The 20468-nt window shown below is 35.0% G+C and overlaps 1 protein-coding gene and 1 long non-coding RNA gene across 2 annotated transcripts; one reads left to right on the top strand and one right to left on the bottom strand.

The window, feature by feature from the left end:
• The first annotated feature begins 986 nt into the window (after positions 1–986).
• Positions 987–19127, top strand: LOC121368211 (ER membrane protein complex subunit 3-like). Its single transcript, XM_041492846.1, has 7 exons — positions 987–1167; positions 8964–9021; positions 10871–10964; positions 11743–11847; positions 12479–12560; positions 12868–12947; positions 17904–19127. The coding sequence occupies exons 1-7, from the start codon at positions 1019–1021 to the stop codon at positions 18104–18106; spliced, it is 771 nt and encodes a 256-aa protein (XP_041348780.1). The 5' UTR covers positions 987–1018; the 3' UTR covers positions 18107–19127.
• LOC121368212 lies at positions 11222–15362 on the bottom strand. Its single transcript, XR_005957485.1, has 2 exons — positions 15244–15362; positions 11222–11338 (listed from the first exon to the last, which is right to left on the bottom strand). It is a non-coding gene; the product is annotated as an uncharacterized LOC121368212 (long non-coding RNA).
• Positions 19128–20468: the final 1341 nt, after the last annotated feature.

Consider the following 20468-nt stretch of genomic DNA (forward strand, 5'->3'; position numbering starts at 1 on the left):
GCCTCTCCCTACATTTAACAAATATACATGTTATATATCAAGATGGCTAGAACAATATTACAATAAAGATAACACGGATAGTTGGGGGTATAGAAGAGAGGAATGTGCAGAAGAAACAAAGAATAAATAGCAAACAGTTAGAATGGTTAAATGGTTAAATGGTTAAATGATCTCGAAACGCTTACTATTAATAAGAAAATTCTGAACAGATTTAAATATAGAGATATTATCTTGGACACTTAAATTTGAATCTCCAAATAGTAAAGTATGACACTTGAGAATTTACTTCCTATCCCTAATAATTAGCCTTCAAACATGGATCTGTGCTAAACCAACAATCAAATCAAATCATTTATTTATATGTGAATCATATAAACATGGCATGGTATACTTTGGACAACATACATAATTAGAATATAAAATGGTAAGATCAGACACATAGTAATAATAATGATGACAATGATTATATACGTGTAATAGTTATATGACATGTACACGTAAATGTGTGCAGTGTCACTGAGTGTGTATACGTGTTTATTCAAGTTGGTATTGTAGTAGAGGGTCTTCTAAGTTCATTTTGCCTATGGTTGAACATTTCATAACAGAATTGCCCAACAGTTGGAGTTACTTGTTCTAGGCTGTCAAGAAGGAAAACACATTTTTCCAGTTCAGACAGAAATGTGAACTCAGAACATATTTGACCGACTTTATAGTATAGTATTTTTCTTAAATGCATATTTATTGGACATTGAGTCAAAAAATGAATCTCATCTTCTGGTTCTTTTTGGCACAGCCGGCATATACGGTCATTTCTATGGATATTCCTATAACGTCCTACCTCAATTTCCAGTCTGTGAGCACATAAACGTAGTTTTGTGAGAGCTTGTCTAAAATTTGTATTTTTAAAAATATATTTCAAGTAATTTGCCATTTCAAGCAAACTGAGCGAACGGATACACAAAGGAGCTACCGATGTAGGAGCACCACAAAGGGTGAAATTCAATACAAACGAGAAGAGATGGCCGAGTTGTTGCTGGATTCCAACATTAGAGTTTGGGTTTTTTTGCCAATTGTGGTTATAACCTTCTTAATAGGCATAATCAGACATTATGTCACGATACTTCTTTCATCGGAGAAGAAATCAGAGATGCAACAAGTGTCTGATAGGTATTAATTAGATTGTAGTGATAAGGTCTGTCTCACGAAAAACTCGAAATGCGGTTAAATTAGGGACCGCGGACACTTTTTAAATATGACAAGAATGATATTGATTGTTTGCTATACTGAAGAAATACCTTTAAAAGAATAAAAAAAAATTCAATTCGCCCTGACCCCCCAAAAAAATAAATTATAATCAGGGTAGGTAACTCCGTTTGGCAAAAAAAAATGAAAACCCAAAAAGTTTGGCACACTCAAAATTGTAGGAATGTATTCATTATTTTCAAATAAAATACCTTCAGTACCATTAATATAATCAGTATAATCGACTAATTGGTCATTATAATACCCATCCACCCCCAAAAAGGGTTCAACATAGAAAATGGCCATTTTGTTGAATAAGCATATATCATACAACATGTGGAATGTAATAAAACTCATTTGTACATTACAAATGAACATTACCATCATCGTCATGTGCTATATGTAACTCCTCATTCGTTACCCGCATTATCACAACATTCAATTGTACAGAGTAAAGAGCATCAGTCGGCCATGGAAAAAGTGATATACATGTAGAAGTATGGCGATCTCGCCCCGTGTCGATCTCGCCCTGGCGAAGTCGCCCCGGGCGAGTTCGCCAGGATTTATTTTCATCGTTAGGCGAAGTTATCATACATATTAGACTTGCTAGAAGACATATATTACAACATATATTATAGTATATATCTACTGTCATTATCAGCATGTTTTTGTGCCAAAATTACAGGGTTATACCACTTATACTACTAGTTTTGTGTTGGGACACGCTGTGGCGAGATCGCCATATTTACTTCCGTGTTGCATGTCTGTTTAGCGAAGTCGCCAATACATTATAACTCAACAATATTCAAGTTACAAGCTGTTTTATGTTTACTTCATTAAGTAAATACATGTGCAGTAGTCATGATTTGATTTTCTTGTTGTAAAATTTAATACATTGGTAGTTTACATTTCTGACGATTTCACTTGCAAGCAGGGGCGAGATCGCCAGGATTTTTCTTGTTTAAGTTTACAGTTTATTATAATAAATACACGTAAAGTACACATTTATGGTTTGTTTCATCATGTAATGTAACATTTTTTAATGTTACATTACATGATGAAACAAACCATAAATGTGTACTTTACTTTATTATAATAAATACACGTAAAGTACACATTTATGGTTTGTTTCATCATGTACTGGCGACTTCGCTAAACAGACATGCAACACGGAAGTAAATATGGCGATCTCGCCACAGGGTGTCCCAACACAAAACTAGTAGTATAAGTGGTATAACCCTGTAGTTTTGGCACAAAAACATGCTGATAATGACAGTAGATATATACTATAATATATGTTGTAATATATGTCTTCTAGCAAGTCTAATATGTATGATAACTTCGCCTAACGATGAAAATAAGTCCTGGCGAACTCGCCCGGGGCGACTTCGTCAGGGCGAGATCGCCAGGCTCCGATGTACAGGTCAATGGTCAATATGTAAGAGGACAAAATGTGTACCATTAATGTTGTATCTCTGTCAAAATGTCAACTTGTGTGTGTGTGTGTGTTATATATGAGAGATAGAGAGAAGTGAGACAGTGAAAGAGGAGGAGAGAGGAAAAGAAAGACAGAGCAAGAGAGATAACAGATGTATGTTAGGTTTTGGGAAATTGAGTTTCTTCATAATTACAAAATTTGGAATAATTAGAGAATGCTTCATTGTTGTTTGTATGGCTTATTAGCCAGCCTGTCTTTGATTTTTAAAAAATAAGTTAGTGGCATTAAAAAAACAAAATTACATCACCCATGCTGTGTTATTGAGACAATTATATACACATTTAGTGCTGTCAAAGGTGTGCAAACAGTGGTTTAATTGGTGAAACGAAAAGTCGTAGAATACATGGTTAAAATTTTTAAAAGTTTTTTTTTACACATTAAGTATAATGTCAAAGTTGACATTTTTACCTGGGTACCACTTTAATTGATTACAGCCAGTGCTCCACAACTGGTGTAACAAAGGCTGTGGTGTGTACTATCCTGTCGGTGGGATGGTGCATATAAAAGATCCCTTGATGCTAATCGAAAAAGAATGGCCCATGAAGTGGCGACAGCAGGTTTCCTCTGACAATATCTGTGTGGTTCTTAACCATATGTCTGACGCCATATAACCGTAAATAAAATGTGTTGAGTGTGTCGTTAAAAAAAACATTTCCTTCCACTTTAATAGTTGATATTTTGACTTGACATTTTTTCCAGTGACATTTTGTCCTACATCCGTTAATTATAAAGATGTGGTTATAGGGATTATTTTTATGTGATTCCCTAACAACAGATGTGTCAGGGCCACAATAAATGTATTCATAATAACAAATCATTGAAAATGTAAACAAATATCCGCCATCTTGGATTGTAGTAAACAAACAGGAAGATGTTGTTAACGGGCGATCACAGTTATACAATAAATCAAAACATCTAAATTTTGTTATGTACTGCAAGAGTAATAAATTAAATATAATTACCTCACAAAAATAAATACTTGCAATAAGGACAACAACACTATTTTTCAATAATTAAATGCGATATCGCTACTTTTTCACTTTGCCACTGAATAAAACGTAAAGTGGCAAGTAACACGAGTTCTATATTTGTTATAACATTTTATCAATGTATTTTATACCTGTTACAAGTACTGGTATTTTTCCAATATTAAACAATAAATGTTTTATAGAAGTTAACTAACATGTGCTTTTCAAACCTTGCATTTGGCAATGGTGTGACGGATGTGAGTGGCGCTACCAGTCTTCCGGTGCGGTCTCTAGTTAAATTATTATTTTACTAAACTTCATAACTAAAGTGTTAAAAGTCCGAACCAAATTGTTAACAACTACGATAAATTACTCTCCTACCTTTAATTACTGTTACATTTCCTTCAAATTTTGTCCAGACACAATTTGTGAAAAAACCCCATTACAGTGACACAGATTCCACATATGAGACTGTAAAGATGTCGCCCATATGAATCATACTAGGGTGCGCTCCTTTTACCTCTCCTGGACATGTTCAAACTGTTCTTTCCTGGACAGCGAAAGGAACGATTTTGGAACAGGAAGTTACATCAACAACATGGCTGCCTCTATTGTTGTGGTCAAGCATTCGATCGTTTCAATTATTAAACATAAAATAAATGCTTTAACTTACACACTACAGTAAATCAGAATAACGATGTCACCTCTTTGACTGGTGGTTATGTTGTTTAACTAGTCCTTGTAATTTTTATACCTGTATTTGGCTAGCTAATTAGTAATTTGTACTTTCCTAAAACCTTGCATTGTCTGCCATTTTGTCTTCCGGCTGCACCACGTCGTCGTCTGGCAGAGGCGGAGTAAGTCCTGGACAGTGTTCCCATTTACTCCATTGCTGTGCGGAGTACTCTGGCTCTCTGGAAGAGTGAAAGGAGCACACCCATAGTCACTTCGTACCCTAGTCGTATCGTACCATGCTGCCTGGTCATTTCATACCCTAGTCATTTCGTACCTTGGTCATTTCGTACCATTTCAAAAAGTCATTTCATACCACTGAGAAAAGTCATTTCGTACCCCAGTCATTTTGTACCACAGCTATGTCAAACGATAGAAAACGAATCGACCATAGCATAAATGCAGAGTTGTTTTGTTATTTTAAACTTTACTGGGACAGTTAGAAATCCATAACATGTTATTGTGCAGCATATCGTTATTGATACCCATAATACCTGTCAACTGCCAATCTAATTAAAATTAGCTCCACTATTACATGTAGACCCAGTGGTTTTCCGTTTAAAAAAAAACGATTTTCCGTTTTATGTTTTTGTAAATTCTGTTTCAGAATACAACGTGTATTTAAATAATACAAGCTGTGACAAATTAACATAACAGGCAGACAACGCTATTTACTTTTTACTTTTTCATAATTCTTGACAAAATATTAAATTTTTAAGTTTTAAAAATGAATTTTTTTTTAAAGTACCTTTTGTCAAATATATCATATATTTACTTTGTACAAAACCAAAACCAGGGTCCGAAAATTGACTGGTGTCGACATACATCGCTATTTGTTGTTAAATCAAAGTAGGCCTTCATATTAGTAGTGAAAAATCGGAGCAAAGGTTACAGTTATAACAACTACATAAACCATATTTGTCCAACAATTGAGTGCACTGTTTTATTCAACGGGGCTTAGTGTTAACAAAACGTAAAAATCAGTCTTCCATGACAAATGTTAGCGACAAACCGCTGACTGAACTTACTCCTGAAAAACCCCACAAAAAAACCCTGTCCCGTCTGCGTAGGCGCAACAGACTAAGCAGTGAACCAGTCCCAAGTTCAACCAGCAAACGTTTCGCTAATGTTCGCGAAGTATTTAGTTCCCAACGTGGCCATTTGGTTTACGTTTTTCCGCTCGGACTGGTTGAATGTAGCACCGGTAAATACGACACTACGCGTTTGCCAATAGTGCTGCACACGGGCCAATCGTCAGTTTTACAGTGTGTGGCAATAGTAAAAGAACTTTGTGGAAAATCGTAATTCCATTTCACAATGGGAATTCCGTAAATTCCATCCGTTTTCCGCGATCACTGAAAATCACTGGGTCTATACATGGTAGACCCAGTAGAGCTAATTTTAATCAGATTGGTCAACTGCTATTTCCATTTACCTGACATGAGCCGTATTTGGTATTTACTACTAACTGCCAACTTCGATGTTTTGTGAATTAGCTCCAGATAATTAGTCTGACTTTCAAAAACAACAAAACAACATAATGGACCATGTTTATACAAAGATTGTTTTTTAGGGACAAGATTAAATGGTTAATGATTTATAAAGTCAAAACAAAAGTCAGTTGCAGGAGGTGTTTGCATCTTATAAATGTAATTTAATGTTATTTTGTAAAAGACACTACTGTGGTGATTGTTATAAATTGTTATGCCATTGTACGATATGACTTTCAGTTATGGTACGAAATGACCAAGGTACGAAATGACGTTTTACAATGATATATATGAAATGACCAGGGTACGAATTGACTTTTTGCAATGGTACGAAATGACCAGGGTACGAAATGACCAAATTAGGTACGAAATGACTATGGTACGAAATGACCATGGTATGAAGTGACTAGCAACCACCAGTATAATAGTATTGACTTCGCTGAAATAGCATAGGGCAAAATGCATGCAGTTTTCTGCCGTCTGCCATTTGGCTTTTTATGGAATACTCTTCTTATGGGGCGTTACAAGGGGGTGGGTGGGTGTCTAATTTTGACAAAAATAGCATTACGTAATATTTGAACGGCCTCATAGCTGTTTGGTAATAATCATATGAATAAAGGTTGTTACGCAGATTCAGGCATTTTCATTTAATTTGGGCAAAAACCAACCTGCCCCACCTCCCCCCTACAAAATTGGGAGCCCGTATGCCTATGTTTGAAATCATGAATTGATTACAAAATCCTAATAAAGATATAGAGTAGGGAAAATTTACAACATACTTTTTCGTCCTCAAGTGGGGGAGGGAAACGCGCCCCTAGCCCCCCCCCCCCCCCCCCCCCCCCCCAGTTCCTATGGGCCTGATGTATTTTATATTAATAAATACAAAATGATATTTTCGATAGGACATATTAGTTGTAAAGTGATTGTCAGTATGTGACAACATTATAAGATATTCCAACATTTCTGTGCTTAGCTGTGGACAGTTTCGGCAGACGGGTAACAAGTTTGTTTAATGATTAAAAATACATGGTTTAACCAAACACATCAAAGCTTGGAGGATATCCAGTTAAGATAACAAAGAAAATTTTACCGCTTTTAGTTTTTTTATTAAATTATATCTTGCTGTGGTGAGGAGGGGACTTCTATTTTTTTCAAATTTGCAAAATAAACCCCTGGAATAGCCATTGATGTGTCAGGTTCACATTTATGCTGAATAAATTTTTTGATGAAATATTATAACATTTTGTGTGTTTTTCTTCTAGTTAGGTCCATTAATGCAAATGCAAATTAATGCAAAACAGACATGACATTCTACCACTACACTACTAAAACAAGCAGGGGTCAAATTTGTAATATTTGGGTGCACAGCAAGGCAACCTTTGGTTTAATAAGAAAAATTGGGTCACAAGTGGGCACCAAGGCAAACGTTTCCTTCAAAAGACGGGGCACAAAGGCAACATGCTATCAAGTTTGTCAGACAAAAATGACCCTCCTCTCAACACCCCACCTACCACCGGTTCCTACAGCCTTAAAGATTACAAGTCAATGTGCTACATGAATTGACGGGTATAAAACATGCTAAAATATCCATGATAATAATGTTATTTACGGCAGTACAATATTTATAAATATATTCTTTGTTAGTTACACATTATTCATTGGGGTTTTTCACATTTGGATACTGCTCTAAATATCTTTTTTATAATCATTTACATTATATGATTATAAACCACTGCACAACATTTAGTCTAGATATTTGCTAGATTGCTGTTCGCTTGATACAGAAATGAACACATCCTTTCTCTATGAATATCTTTTTTTCCATGTTTGTCGTGAAAAGTCTGGAAAACCATTTGCTGAACAGATGGGCAGACAGACAGACAGTGACAAGACCTGTAGTCCTCTGCGGTAGGATAGAGGACTAATAAAGCTTTGTTATTTTACTAGCTTTACACATTTAGATGAATAAAACATGAGAAATACGAGAGCTGAAATTCATGGTATGTTGCTCCTAATATGGCGGACAAAAATGCAACAGTTAATTAATGAGTACAAAGCAATCAAATAATATTATATTGCATTATTAAATAATAATATATTTACACTGTGTATCACTTGCTATACATGTTCATTTCTTCATTTAAGAAACATTTTTGATGTGTATTATTTAAGTGGTTTTTGGAAGGACAAGTGAAAAATATTGTAGGCAAATATGAAAGTAAATCATACTTGCCAGTGAGTTTTATAATACACCAATATACTTGCATTTTGTGTTTGTATTCTGTTTTGTTACTTGATAAAAAATAAAATCTGTTAACAACAAAGTATTAATGACTGGTTGCATTCATAGGCGTATGTGCTCCCATTTTTCCAGGGTCCCCCGACAAGCTTTTGCCCGAATTAAAAGAAAATATCTGAATCTGGGTAACAACATTTATTCATATTAGAATTACTACCAAACAGCTATACACACATTTTTACATGGATTACAACTAATTCTGAGAATAGAATGATGGAAATACATGGTAAAAAGGTTTCAGGTTAGCACATTTTGCCCGAATATCTGTATCATTTTTACCCAAATTTGAGGTTTTGTTCCAGCATTAGGGAGGCAGTTGCTTATGATTGCATTTTACTTTCTTGAATATAGTGATACATTTTTTAAAAACAATATGTAACTCGTAACAAAAAAACCTTCCCTCCCCTGTAACAGTTCACAATGCATCTCATGATATCGGGCCCGTTCGCAGGGTGGGTAGGAGTGTCACGGGTGCGTATGCACGCACGCACACACAAATTACCAATATTTTTTCAGTAAAATTTTGATAACATTACATAAAATATCCCCTCTCTCCCATTGTTGGTCCCATCTTGATAAATTCTTGGCCCCCCCCCCCCCCCCCCCCCATTAAAAATCCTGGGTACCCCATGCTTCCTAGAGCATTATGTAACTGTTGAATGGACTGCTGAGAAATACATGTAGTTCTGTACATGTCTGTAGTATTAAGTCTTGTTCCTTGTTTTATTTTGCAGTCATGTATTAATCAGAAGCCGGACTCTGAGGGAAAATGGAAAATATATTCCAAAAGAGGTGAGATGGACAAATATTCATAAATTACAAAACATCAACATCATCCACTGATCCATTTATTGTCATTATATTAAACTAACTGCAGGGCTTCTAGAATTAAAAAACAATTGCTAGCTATGGGATCAGTTATATTTCAAAATTCACTAGTAGCCCTACTTCTGTATGTACCATAAATTTGTACGAATAATACTAGAAAGTAAAAAACAAAACCCACATATGACCAAACACTTTATTATCACTACTAATTAAATAATAATTGATATGTTTATTTACAAGTGCAGATACCATTAACTATTCCCAATAAGTTAATATATTTTATTCAGTGTTCAAGTGCTGTCTACACAAGAAGTTGCATGGTGGTGAAATTGGAAAAGTATAGGGTACTGGTACAATTGAAAAATGCAAACTGTTACATTTTGCATAACTAGGGATTCCTAATAAAGACATCATTGAATTATCTCCAATGCAAGTAAATAAAATGTAAGGGACGATAATTTTTATATGGATTCCTCCATTAGATCGATACATGTTTTATTACAAAATGTTAACATATTTATATTATGAATAAAATTAAACTGGTAGGTAGATTAATTGATGAGAATTGGAGTTTGCATATGAGCTTGCTGAATAAAAATGGTGATATTTCTGATGAGGATTTATTTTTAGTGGGGTTTTTTTTCTTGCACTTCATCAGGCATGGTGGGACGAACGTTTTACTAACCACAGGTGTCAGCCTACCATATTCTAGAAGCCCTCACTTGATAAGAATGATTTGTTTTCACTACTTTTTTTTTTTTTTTTTTTTTTTTTTTAAAGTTTGGAAACTACTTCATAAAGCAGACAAATCACTATAATTAGTTCACAAAGGCCTTGAACACATGTTTAACATTTTCAATAGTATTGCCTTCAGGCCCATAGGAAACATTTCTGAAGTTGAAGGGGTAACAATCTTTAGTGTATTTCAAACGTTCAAACTAAAATTTGAAGAACATAGAATTCTGATCACTCCACAAAATGAATATCTAGGCTTGATTATTTTAAATTGTAAACACTTGAAATGATGTACTTGACCTACAGGAGGATTTCTTGTCTTTGAGAGGTAATCTTTTATTAGTTCTACATTATTCAACCCATCGGCTGATTCAAACCAAGCATTCGGCCATGTCCGTTATAAATTGAAATTATTGTTAATCATTTACAGCCCAATTATATTTATTTATAATTTTGAATGAATTAAAATATACCAAAAGGTTATCTGCATTACATACTGCAAAAGAAGTTATTTAGTGTTAGCATAACCAAGCAAATTGATTGTTAGATCTTGCTGTGATTTTATTGAATAAACTACAACTTGCACATCTGAGGCAAAATTGTTACCATCCGTTGTCGAACCATTGCACTGAGTACATATTCATGTCTGTGTGACTGTCACTTTCAGCAACATCAGGTGCTAAAATAATGCAAGGCAGTCATTGTTTACAGCCTTTCGGTCGGTTGTATAATGGTCCAAAGGCGATGATGCAGCTGGGTGATTGGTCAGTTGTTGAGTAAGTGTAGCTGCTAAAAGTTAACCATCTAAAAAAGTATTGAAAGCTGAAATGACATTACACACAATGATTCCCAATTATTATGTACATGTAGTAAACCATGATGAAGAATATATTGTTGCTACTTCAAATTTACCAGCCTCGGTGGTGCAGTGGTTAAGCCCTTGGTTCGAGGGTAGCAGTATGTTTGACAGTTCTGCGTTTGAGCCAATGAGATACACAATGTACTACTGTATATGTACATGTACAGGTGTGCTTAGTAATATTTTACTCTGTGTTTTCTTCTCTTTTTTTCCTTTCAGTCATTTTTAGTGAGGAAAACATATTTCAATCATGGAGAAAAAGGATTTTTTAAGAAGGAGAAGAGGGAAGCTCAAACTAAAAATCCAATGACTGGTAATTGTTGTGCACAATGACAAACTAAAACAGATTCCCATTCAGAGGAGGGTCACAGGGGTCCCATAACCCACTTCCTTTTTAAAGTAGCAAGGCAATAATAAAAAAGAGCAATTTTTTAAGGTATCCCAGATTAGCACACCATGGTTGGCCCAACGTTTGCCCAATATAAACTGTAGCGTTGGCTCACTGTTGCCATTCCCCATTGCACCAACGGTGTGCCAACATTGGGCCAATGTAATTAAAAGTAACAAAAGTACAGTTGTAACATTTATTATCAAACTACATATCAATCTTGTTCATCATGTTTTTCGGATTCCGACTCTAATTCTCCATGGCTGCTGGCCTCGCACGTTGCCTCTCCTCCTCAAGTTCTGAAATGACAAATGCAGAAGATAAAGATGTCACACTAAAAGGATTTCAACAGTTTAGTCTTAAATATGCACCAGAAAATGAAAGTATATATCACTGAATAAAAAGATTATTTAACGACACTACTAGAGTACATTTGGTCATTTTGACATATAGTCTTAGAGAGATAACCCGTTATATTTTTCCATTAGTAGTTGAATATGGCAAATATATTTCATTATCAAATTGCCAAAAACTAAATTTGAAAAATATATATAAATACAATTCTTTAAATGGTCGTCATTTTATTATATTTTGTTTATTTAACTTAAATTTTAATTTGACTACAGATTTTTAAAATAAAAATGCTAATATATTTTTGGATCCACCTTAAAGCTAGGGTGCTATTTGTCGATTTTACATTCAGATCCTACAATGATGACAGACATGATGAAGGGAAACGTCACCAATGTTCTCCCTATGATTCTCATCGGTGGCTGGATCAACTGGGCATTCTCGGGCTTTCTTACAAGTAAGACTTACATGCAGTGCTTAGGGTTGGAAAATTGCTCAACAATAAATAGATGTCCTTTATGCAATCTGAAGCAATTTGTCTAACTTCTATAATGATTGAACATGTGTTTATTAATAAATGAATGGTTGTTTATTCTCGGCATTCTTATTCACTTTGTAACATTTTGGAAACAATGGGTTTCTTTCACTTCTACTTGCATGTTTAATGACAGTATATGGAGAATTCGGTGAAGATATTGTTCCTGTTGATCAATCTATTGTTAGCATTTTGTTTGTAATTAGATGCTACATTTCCACAGTATGTTTTAGCATTCTAACTTGTTACAGAAGGGCGGTAGCTCAACGGGTAGAGCGCTCGCTGAAGGTGCTTGCATCGTAGGATCAAACCAACGCAGTGCACCAGGACTGGTTATCAAAGGCCATGATATTGCTGTTCTATCTGGGAAAATTACCAAATGTTTGACATCCAATAGCCAATCAATGTGCTTTAGTGGTGTTGTTAAACAACTTTTGCTTCACAATATGTTAAAGCAATCTTCCTAAGGTAATATTCATTGTTACTATTAAATTGTATAACATTTTTAAATGATGTAGGCATGGTATTACTATATTACCTTTGTGTTTTGCAGCTAAAGTACCATTCCCTTTAACACTGAGGTTCAAACCCATGTTACAGAGAGGAGTAGAGCTTATGTCTTTAGATGCATCATGGTAAGCTTCATTGTCACCAACAAAGTAATATAATATTATTATTATAATATATTTTAGTTGACCCAAAATTATTTATTTGTAGATAGCTAAATTTATAAGTATTACTTTATATGTAAAGACTAGATCAGGTTGTTTAAGAGTGCACATATTTATTTTGACATTGACATTTGACATTGACATCTACGTCTTATTAGTTTTGCTGCTGAGAATCAATAATTCCAAATAATTACATTTGTGTGTAAAAGTAAATCTGTTTAAACTGCTCTTTATATTTGCAGTTTTTAACCAGTTCTGATTATCGTTACAGGGTGAGCTCAGCATCATGGTATTTCCTCAATGTGTTTGGTCTCAGGAGCATGTACACATTGATACTGGGCCAGGATAATGGTATGTAAATGTATCCTTATAATTTATTACCCGCATGGGCTAAAATATACAGGGTTATATATTTTTCGATAAATGCACAGATTGCACATTTCTTCTACAGCCACTGATTGACTGGATTAAAAATGACGCTGTTTGTTTGTTCACCATGGTCGGAACTTCACTTCCATTCATTTGTAGTTTTCATTCATATATTCAGATTACATATATATATTATGTGATCAACAAATATGAAATGGTATATTTTCATAATCAACAGCTTTAATAAAAACAGTCGTATTATTTTGTAATGTACATCTGGAAGTTAAAAGAATGCCATTATGCACGCAAGGCTTTCTTGTAGACAACAGAGGAATGTTTATATTAAAATCCAGTTAAAAGTGACAATGGGTAACGAGAATAACCAACTTGCAATAACACATTATCTGTCCCAGAGTACCATTGTCACTTGTCAATTTCTGACGCTTTCCTTGATGTGCCAAGATTCTTTTTATTTTGTTGATCACTGAGCGTATATCTGGCAAGTGTTCTACTTCTGGGTAGTTGTTGTAGTAGTTGACTACCAGGACGTATCCTTTGCTATCAAAGTTGAAAATGTCTGACGAGACAACTTGCCATGGTAGGCTGGGTATTGGGTGGTGGATCAAAGTTTCTTTTTGGTTCATGTTTCAATGCAGCTGTCTTTTCAATGTCAGCTTTTATCCTCAGCCAAAATAGTGTGACACATGCTCGTGAATGACATTTCTTGACATCAAAATGGCCTTTGTATTCGCATCAACATTTCTTGTTGCATTATCTTCAGAATGACAATGCAGTCGCCTTTGAATATCAGTCCATTTGCATACATCAGTTTATCTTGATGGTTCCAGTGGTCTAGGATTAATTCAGGGCATTCCTTCCCCATGCTTGGCCAAACCGTTAGTAAGATGTGTTTTAGCACTTGCATACTTTGGTCATTTTGCTGTGCTTTCTCTAATCTCTGCTATTTTTGGATCACTGACCGGAAGAGTCGGATGGCAACATCTGCATTATCTGCCAACTTGACCTGCATTGATTTTGTATTTGTGAGAATAATATACTAATTTCTATGTGAGACCATTTATATCACAACAAGTGTTACATCAAGAGTGACTGAGAGCCCTTAATTTCACTGTTTCCCAACAGAAATAACAAACAACAAAACATAAATTAAAGCTGTATTCTCAAAAATTTACAATCTAGTGATCACTAGTTCTAAATTAAATTATAAGTATAACACTTTTCTGGAATTGAGTTCTAAATACAGTTCAGTTTAAATAACATCAGGCACCAATCTGGAAAACATTAGGTCATAATATTTAAACATAGAATACTTGAAACCACAAGTCAAGTATCTATCAAGATCGTTCAGCCCTTGTAACCCTCATCATCAAGGTAGTATCTGTCACTGTTGTTCAGCCCTTGTAACCCATATTCAAGGTCGTCACCATCTACAAGATCACCTTTTCGTCGACCCAAGTGGTGTTAAACCACTACTGGTAACCATTACATTACACATCTCCAGCTCAAACGCACAAATGACCTAATAATAAAATAACCATAATAACAGTATGGCTATCACAAACTATACAACCACTCAAAATAGCTGAAGTAAACAACTCGTCGAGCTGTGGCCAAAAATGGTGCATACTCTGCCGTTCCACATAAAATACGCATTTCCAGTAAAATAAATTCATCTGTGCTACATATTTAGTAAGTGTTTTAACATCCTATACCAATTAGGCCAATTTAACAGTATACCTCTAATTATATCATTTTTATATACAACAAAATACAAATTTCATTAAACATTCCCCATTAATAAATAACAAAACCATACTTACATCAGTTGTTCATGGCTAACAGTTCCATGGCTCCACAAAACCATGTGTCCACGAACACATCATTCCTGTGTATGCATCCAATGCAACACAGCTCTATGTTCTCCCCAACAATGCTTTTAACCAAAATGACAGAGAGAATGGAACAATCCATAGGCAAGCTTTGCCAATGCAGACCAAACCATTACAAGTGCTATGGATATTTGACTGTACGCATGAAAAGGCACCATATGAACAATACGAGTAAAATATATAACAAATATACAGTATCCCAATTATTTACATCCCAATGACGATATATACACTATAAAATATCTACCATAAAATATGGTTTTGACATGATCACGATTGGAAACACAGGGAATGAGTATAGTATTTAATGAACAAAAATCGTACAGAATTACTTCCAAAATAACTAAACAAGACATGAAAATACTTACCAAATGAAGTCATGTTTTGGTCAGGGGCGGGATTTAGCTCAGTCGGTTGAGTGCTCGCTTGAGGTGCTTGTGTTGCGGGATCAAACCACCTCGGTGTATCCATTCAACTAATTGGGTTTTTTCTTGTTCCAACCAGTGCACCACAACTGGTCAAAGGCCGTCGTATGTGCTTTTCTGTCTGTGGAAAAGTACATATAAAAGATCCCTTGCTGCATTAGGAAAAATGTAGCAGGTTTCCTGTGATGACTGTGTCAGAATTACCAAATTTTAGACATCCAATAATCGATGATTGATGAATCAATGTGCTCTAGTTGTGTGAGTAAACAAAACACACTTTAACTTTCATGTTGTGGTCACTTTATTTAGCTATTTATCAATGAAACTTTGCATTTCTATGCCACACATCTATCAATGAAGTTTACACCAGGAATATTATAAACATATACAATATTATTAAAATATATGTATTATTAAATTATGCTGCTAACATTAATTGTAAGAATTGACAGCAAGTATTTTTTCCATTTAAAAATATAAATCGAAAGAATCATGCACACACTTCCTGCATGAATATCTATGTGGAGGTGTACTGTGTGAATAATACTGATCATACCTGTAGCATTGCAACTTTAGAACTGATGATATGGCTTGCTGCATGATTATCTCCTGGGGTTTCTGATCACATTCTACAGTTGTTTTCCATCCATATATGTATTGGCGGAACAGTTCACAGCCATGTACAATGGCCAGCATCTTACTGTCTGTTTTGAATCATCTAGAGCTCACTCTAGACATGTACTCAATCGGTCAACCCTCCTACAAGAGTGTAGCGCTTGTGGCCTTATCTGAAGCATCGATTTAGAGAATGAATTAATTTCTTGGGTCATAGAAGGCCAGCACTGAGGATCGAGTAATGCCATTTCCTGTTGTTTGTCCCTAACAAACTCTCGAGTCCTTTTGGACTAGGTCGCAGATCAATGCAGTGACATCACTTAGGTTTGGTGAAAATTGCACGAGGTAGTTTGCCATGCCTAGTATGATCTGTAGTTCTGTTTTGTTAGCAGGGCTTGCCATTTGTTTTCTATGGCTTGTATCTTCTTTGATCTGGCTTGACCCTATCAACTAACATTACATGGCCAAGAAGCTGACATCAGGCATCTTGAAACAAAACTTGACACGGTTGTACCATTGGCCATGTTTATGAGTGTGTTGGAACATTGCACACAATGTCTGGAGGTGCTCTTCTCTTGATCTGCCAGCAGCCAGAACATTTTTACTGAGACCAGTGACTCATGGTAAGTTTTCATAGGCTTCGTCAACACGACGCTGGAACACATGTTGAAAGTTGTTAGTTGTGATGTTGAGTCTGACCGTTTGATTTGCCAATATCCGCTGCGTGCATCTAAATGTTTAGTGCCAGTGGGCTCGCTGGTTACATCCGCTAGTGTTGGTACAGCGTAATACGGTCATTTTATGTCAGCATTCACACCACAGGGATGCAAACATATACGGAGTCAAATTAAAAACTTCACAACCATTTCATCTTGGCTAATTAGTAAATATGACAGAAGAACGTGTTAATAAGGTATTTTTTTTTTTTTTTACAATCTAATTAAAATTAGCTCCACTATTACATGTGGATCTAACACCAGCCAGTTGGAGCTCATGGCCACCAATCAAAACCTTACTTGCAGAATCCTGCCAGTGATTTAAAAATAATTTCCCAATCAAATTTCGGGTGTAGTCCATTATGGACCAATTGATTTTTACTTTCAGTACTATACAACATTATATCTGTGTGTGGGTGTTATCCCACTTCTGACATCATGTAATTAAGTGCATTATTAAATGAGAATGTTAAGCTTTTTATTCCATTCGAACTTATCACATGTTCCTACATATCCACATAGTTACTAACATGACAGTTATTAGGAATTACAAATTATCTGTTCCTTGTTGTAAAACACTTGCCAAAGGCTCAGATATTTTGCAAACTCCTCATAGATTGTTGATTATTCGCAAAATGAAAGACTATAATTATTTTGCCTACTGAATGAATGAATAAAAAAAGAAGAATTTTATTTAATTGTTTTGCATAGCTTTTTCACATAGAGCTAAAGCACAAATTTGTGTGTCATGGGTTTTAGTTCAGCAATAGTTCAGCAAGCTATGTGTCACACTATTAAAACAAACAAAGATTAAAATTTTAATACATTTATAAAATAACTGGCAAGACAGACTGTCTAATCAGCAAAAAACGGCATGATTCATCACATGTAAATGGGTTGTACATGTATGCTAATGTTTAGCCAGATTTAGGTAACTATACATGTTAGGTAAATAATTGCTACAAAAATATACTTCGAGTTGATCTCACCAAAAACACTAGTGACTGAACAGGTTAATTTCTGTGTAGTTAGTGAGTTGATGTCCTAATTTCAAAATCTACAGGATTCATATATTATATCCCCATGGAAATTTGTTGGATCTTGTTGGGTAATTGTATTGGGTTTTTTATAGTCCTTTCGGAATGCTTGTTATGAGCTTATTCTACTTTTGTATCTACTTATTAATTACTTGTTTAATTTCATTAATATATAAGCTCAAATTCATCAGGGACAGTGTGTAGTTTTCATATTAAAATATGTTTTTGCTTCCAGCTGCCGACCAGACTCGAGTAATGCAAGAGCAGATGTCTGGGTCAGCCATGATGGCCCCACCTGACCCCATGAAGGCTTTTAAGGCAGAGTGGGAGGCCTTGGAGGTGTGTACACATGATTGGTTGCTTGATGGAGTGGAGGAGGAGCTTACAGGAGGAATCATCCAACCAGCAACAATCTATATTAAAAATAAATATGCTTAATATTAAAGGACTGACATTAATGTTTTCATTGGATGTCATCCTGTTGTTTGTGTGGAACGTTTGTTGATGAATAAAATGTACCATCAGGTTAACAAAAACTGTATACGAAGTGAAACAAATAGAAAATGCGAGTGTTTGAGTTTTATGAACTTTACTGTGAAAACCACTGCTGCAAAGCCAGGTGGAACTGTGTCTTAATATTGGTATCAGGGCTCTCCATGATCGGAGAGCTAGAGTGCAATGCATGTGCAATCACAAATTTGATGCACTGTGGCAAAAGTCTAGTATTACTGATGCATCAGAATAAAAGTACCTTTATTTATGTTGTGCTCAAAACGTTTTTGTATTTCACGATGAAGAATAATTAAATGCAACAAAAGTTATGGTTTCGATTGTTTGAAGTAATAACTACTGTCTATGTAACATTGTACATGTGCATTGACAAATATTCATTAGTTCAGTTATATTTTCATTAGTTGGTAACTTTTACTTGTTTTATTGATAATTTCAGAATTTAAAAAATATAAATAATTGTAGTTTAGTTTTATCATTTGGCAATTAAGCACCTGTGTTAGAAATCTTGGAGCTGGCTTCATTAAAACAACATACTACCTACATTTTTGTTCTTTGTACACAAGCTATTAGGCAATAATAACTGATTCAATATTCTGTTAAATTTTACAAAACTCGTAATAAAAATAGACCATTAATGATTTACATGAAAAAGAATGGATCCCTCCCACCTCCCAAAGTAAATAAATAAATAAACGAGCATTATCATTGTGTAAATTTCTGTATCATGGTATCAAAGAAAAAAAAAGTAAAAGTAAAACCCAATAGTATTTAATTTTAAAAAGAATATATTAACTTTTTTATAAAACGGATAGATCTATATGAACAAAAATATTATTTGATAAAGTTTGAAATGACTTAATATAGTTGTGTATAAGCATGTTTTCTTAGTCAATTCTAACCTGTGTTCACAGTATGTAAATGAAATAAAAGTAATTTTATCAAATTATACTTTTGTCGTTTTATTTATTTCTTTGAGTTTCTTCCAGCTTAATCACTTAAACACAAACGCAATGTATATTTTACCACGGTTTTACATGCATTTAGTATTTCCTAAATTACGATACAGTGTACAATGTAGTAGGCCTAGAGGCAACTTAATACAGTTCTGTGACCAATTTATGGGGGAAAAGGTTTGAAGACGTTTTCATAGTTTCAAAGCCTTCTGAATAAAAGTAAAGGGCTTGACGGTTTCAAAATTGTGGGCCAAGTCCGCCAGGAGATGAAATCAAATATTACCGCGAACATTATTAAAACGCGTTTATCGGCTTCCCCGCTGACTGATCAAAGATGACCTAGTTTCTAGGGATCTTTACTACCAATAATATTTTTGATTCAGAATTATTATGGCCCCAGCTCCGTCGTGCCTGGCTTCCGCTTGTATGGAAATTATTTCAATGTCTAAATATACATTGACCAAAGAATGAAATTTTACTCGCCAAAACTGGAATAATTTCAGATCATCCAAAATAATTGTTGAAATTCACCATATGTATTAATTTTCACGTCACCGGTCTTAGTTAGGGACCATATCCAGTAAATATTTATCGATGAACGAACATTTTTTAGGATTATATAAAACGTACTTTTTGCAGATGGGCCTATGGAAATTTGTTTTCTGTATTCCTTTTCTTTCTTTTTTCTTCTTTTTTTGCAATGCCTGAAGAGATTAAATTTTGTTTATTGCTTTATCATGTACTGTTACAGATCAAGTTTGACTTTCATGTCGATTTATGCATTTTTCAAAGAGTTGTGGATTTTGGAGATAACCCTGGATTGCTTTAGCAGTACTCCGAATGCTACTTAACAGTGCGGTTTAATCATATCATAATTTCAATTTAATCAAAACACAAAAGGCCCATTTAGCCTAATTATAACAATAAATGCGAGGAAAATGAACATTGCCCATCACATTCGCAGCAACGAAATCGACGTAGTGTTCAAAATTTCAAAGATTTCTGATTAAATAAAAAACCCACATTAAAACTGGTAATATGATAATGATGTTTTAAAAAATATATCCGAACATGTTTTAGGTAGATTTGTGAGTGAAATGTTCGCATCATTCATTCAACCAACCCCGTCGGAGCGTTTTTATAAGTGTGGTGTGCGGATGGGTGGGGGTGGGGGGGGGGGGGGGGGGGGGGAGGGGGGGGGCAATGACCAAGATTGTTATTAAGTAAGGCATGAATTGCCTTTCCCGACGGCGCGGTGTCGGGGGGGGGGGGGGGTATCCGGTGACCTGCTCCCCCTGAAAAATTGTATGGCTTTAAACGCCTTTTCTTGGCTT

This window comes from Gigantopelta aegis, chromosome 3 (assembly GCF_016097555.1).
Source record: "Gigantopelta aegis isolate Gae_Host chromosome 3, Gae_host_genome, whole genome shotgun sequence".
NCBI lineage: Eukaryota > Metazoa > Mollusca > Gastropoda > Neomphalida > Peltospiridae > Gigantopelta > Gigantopelta aegis.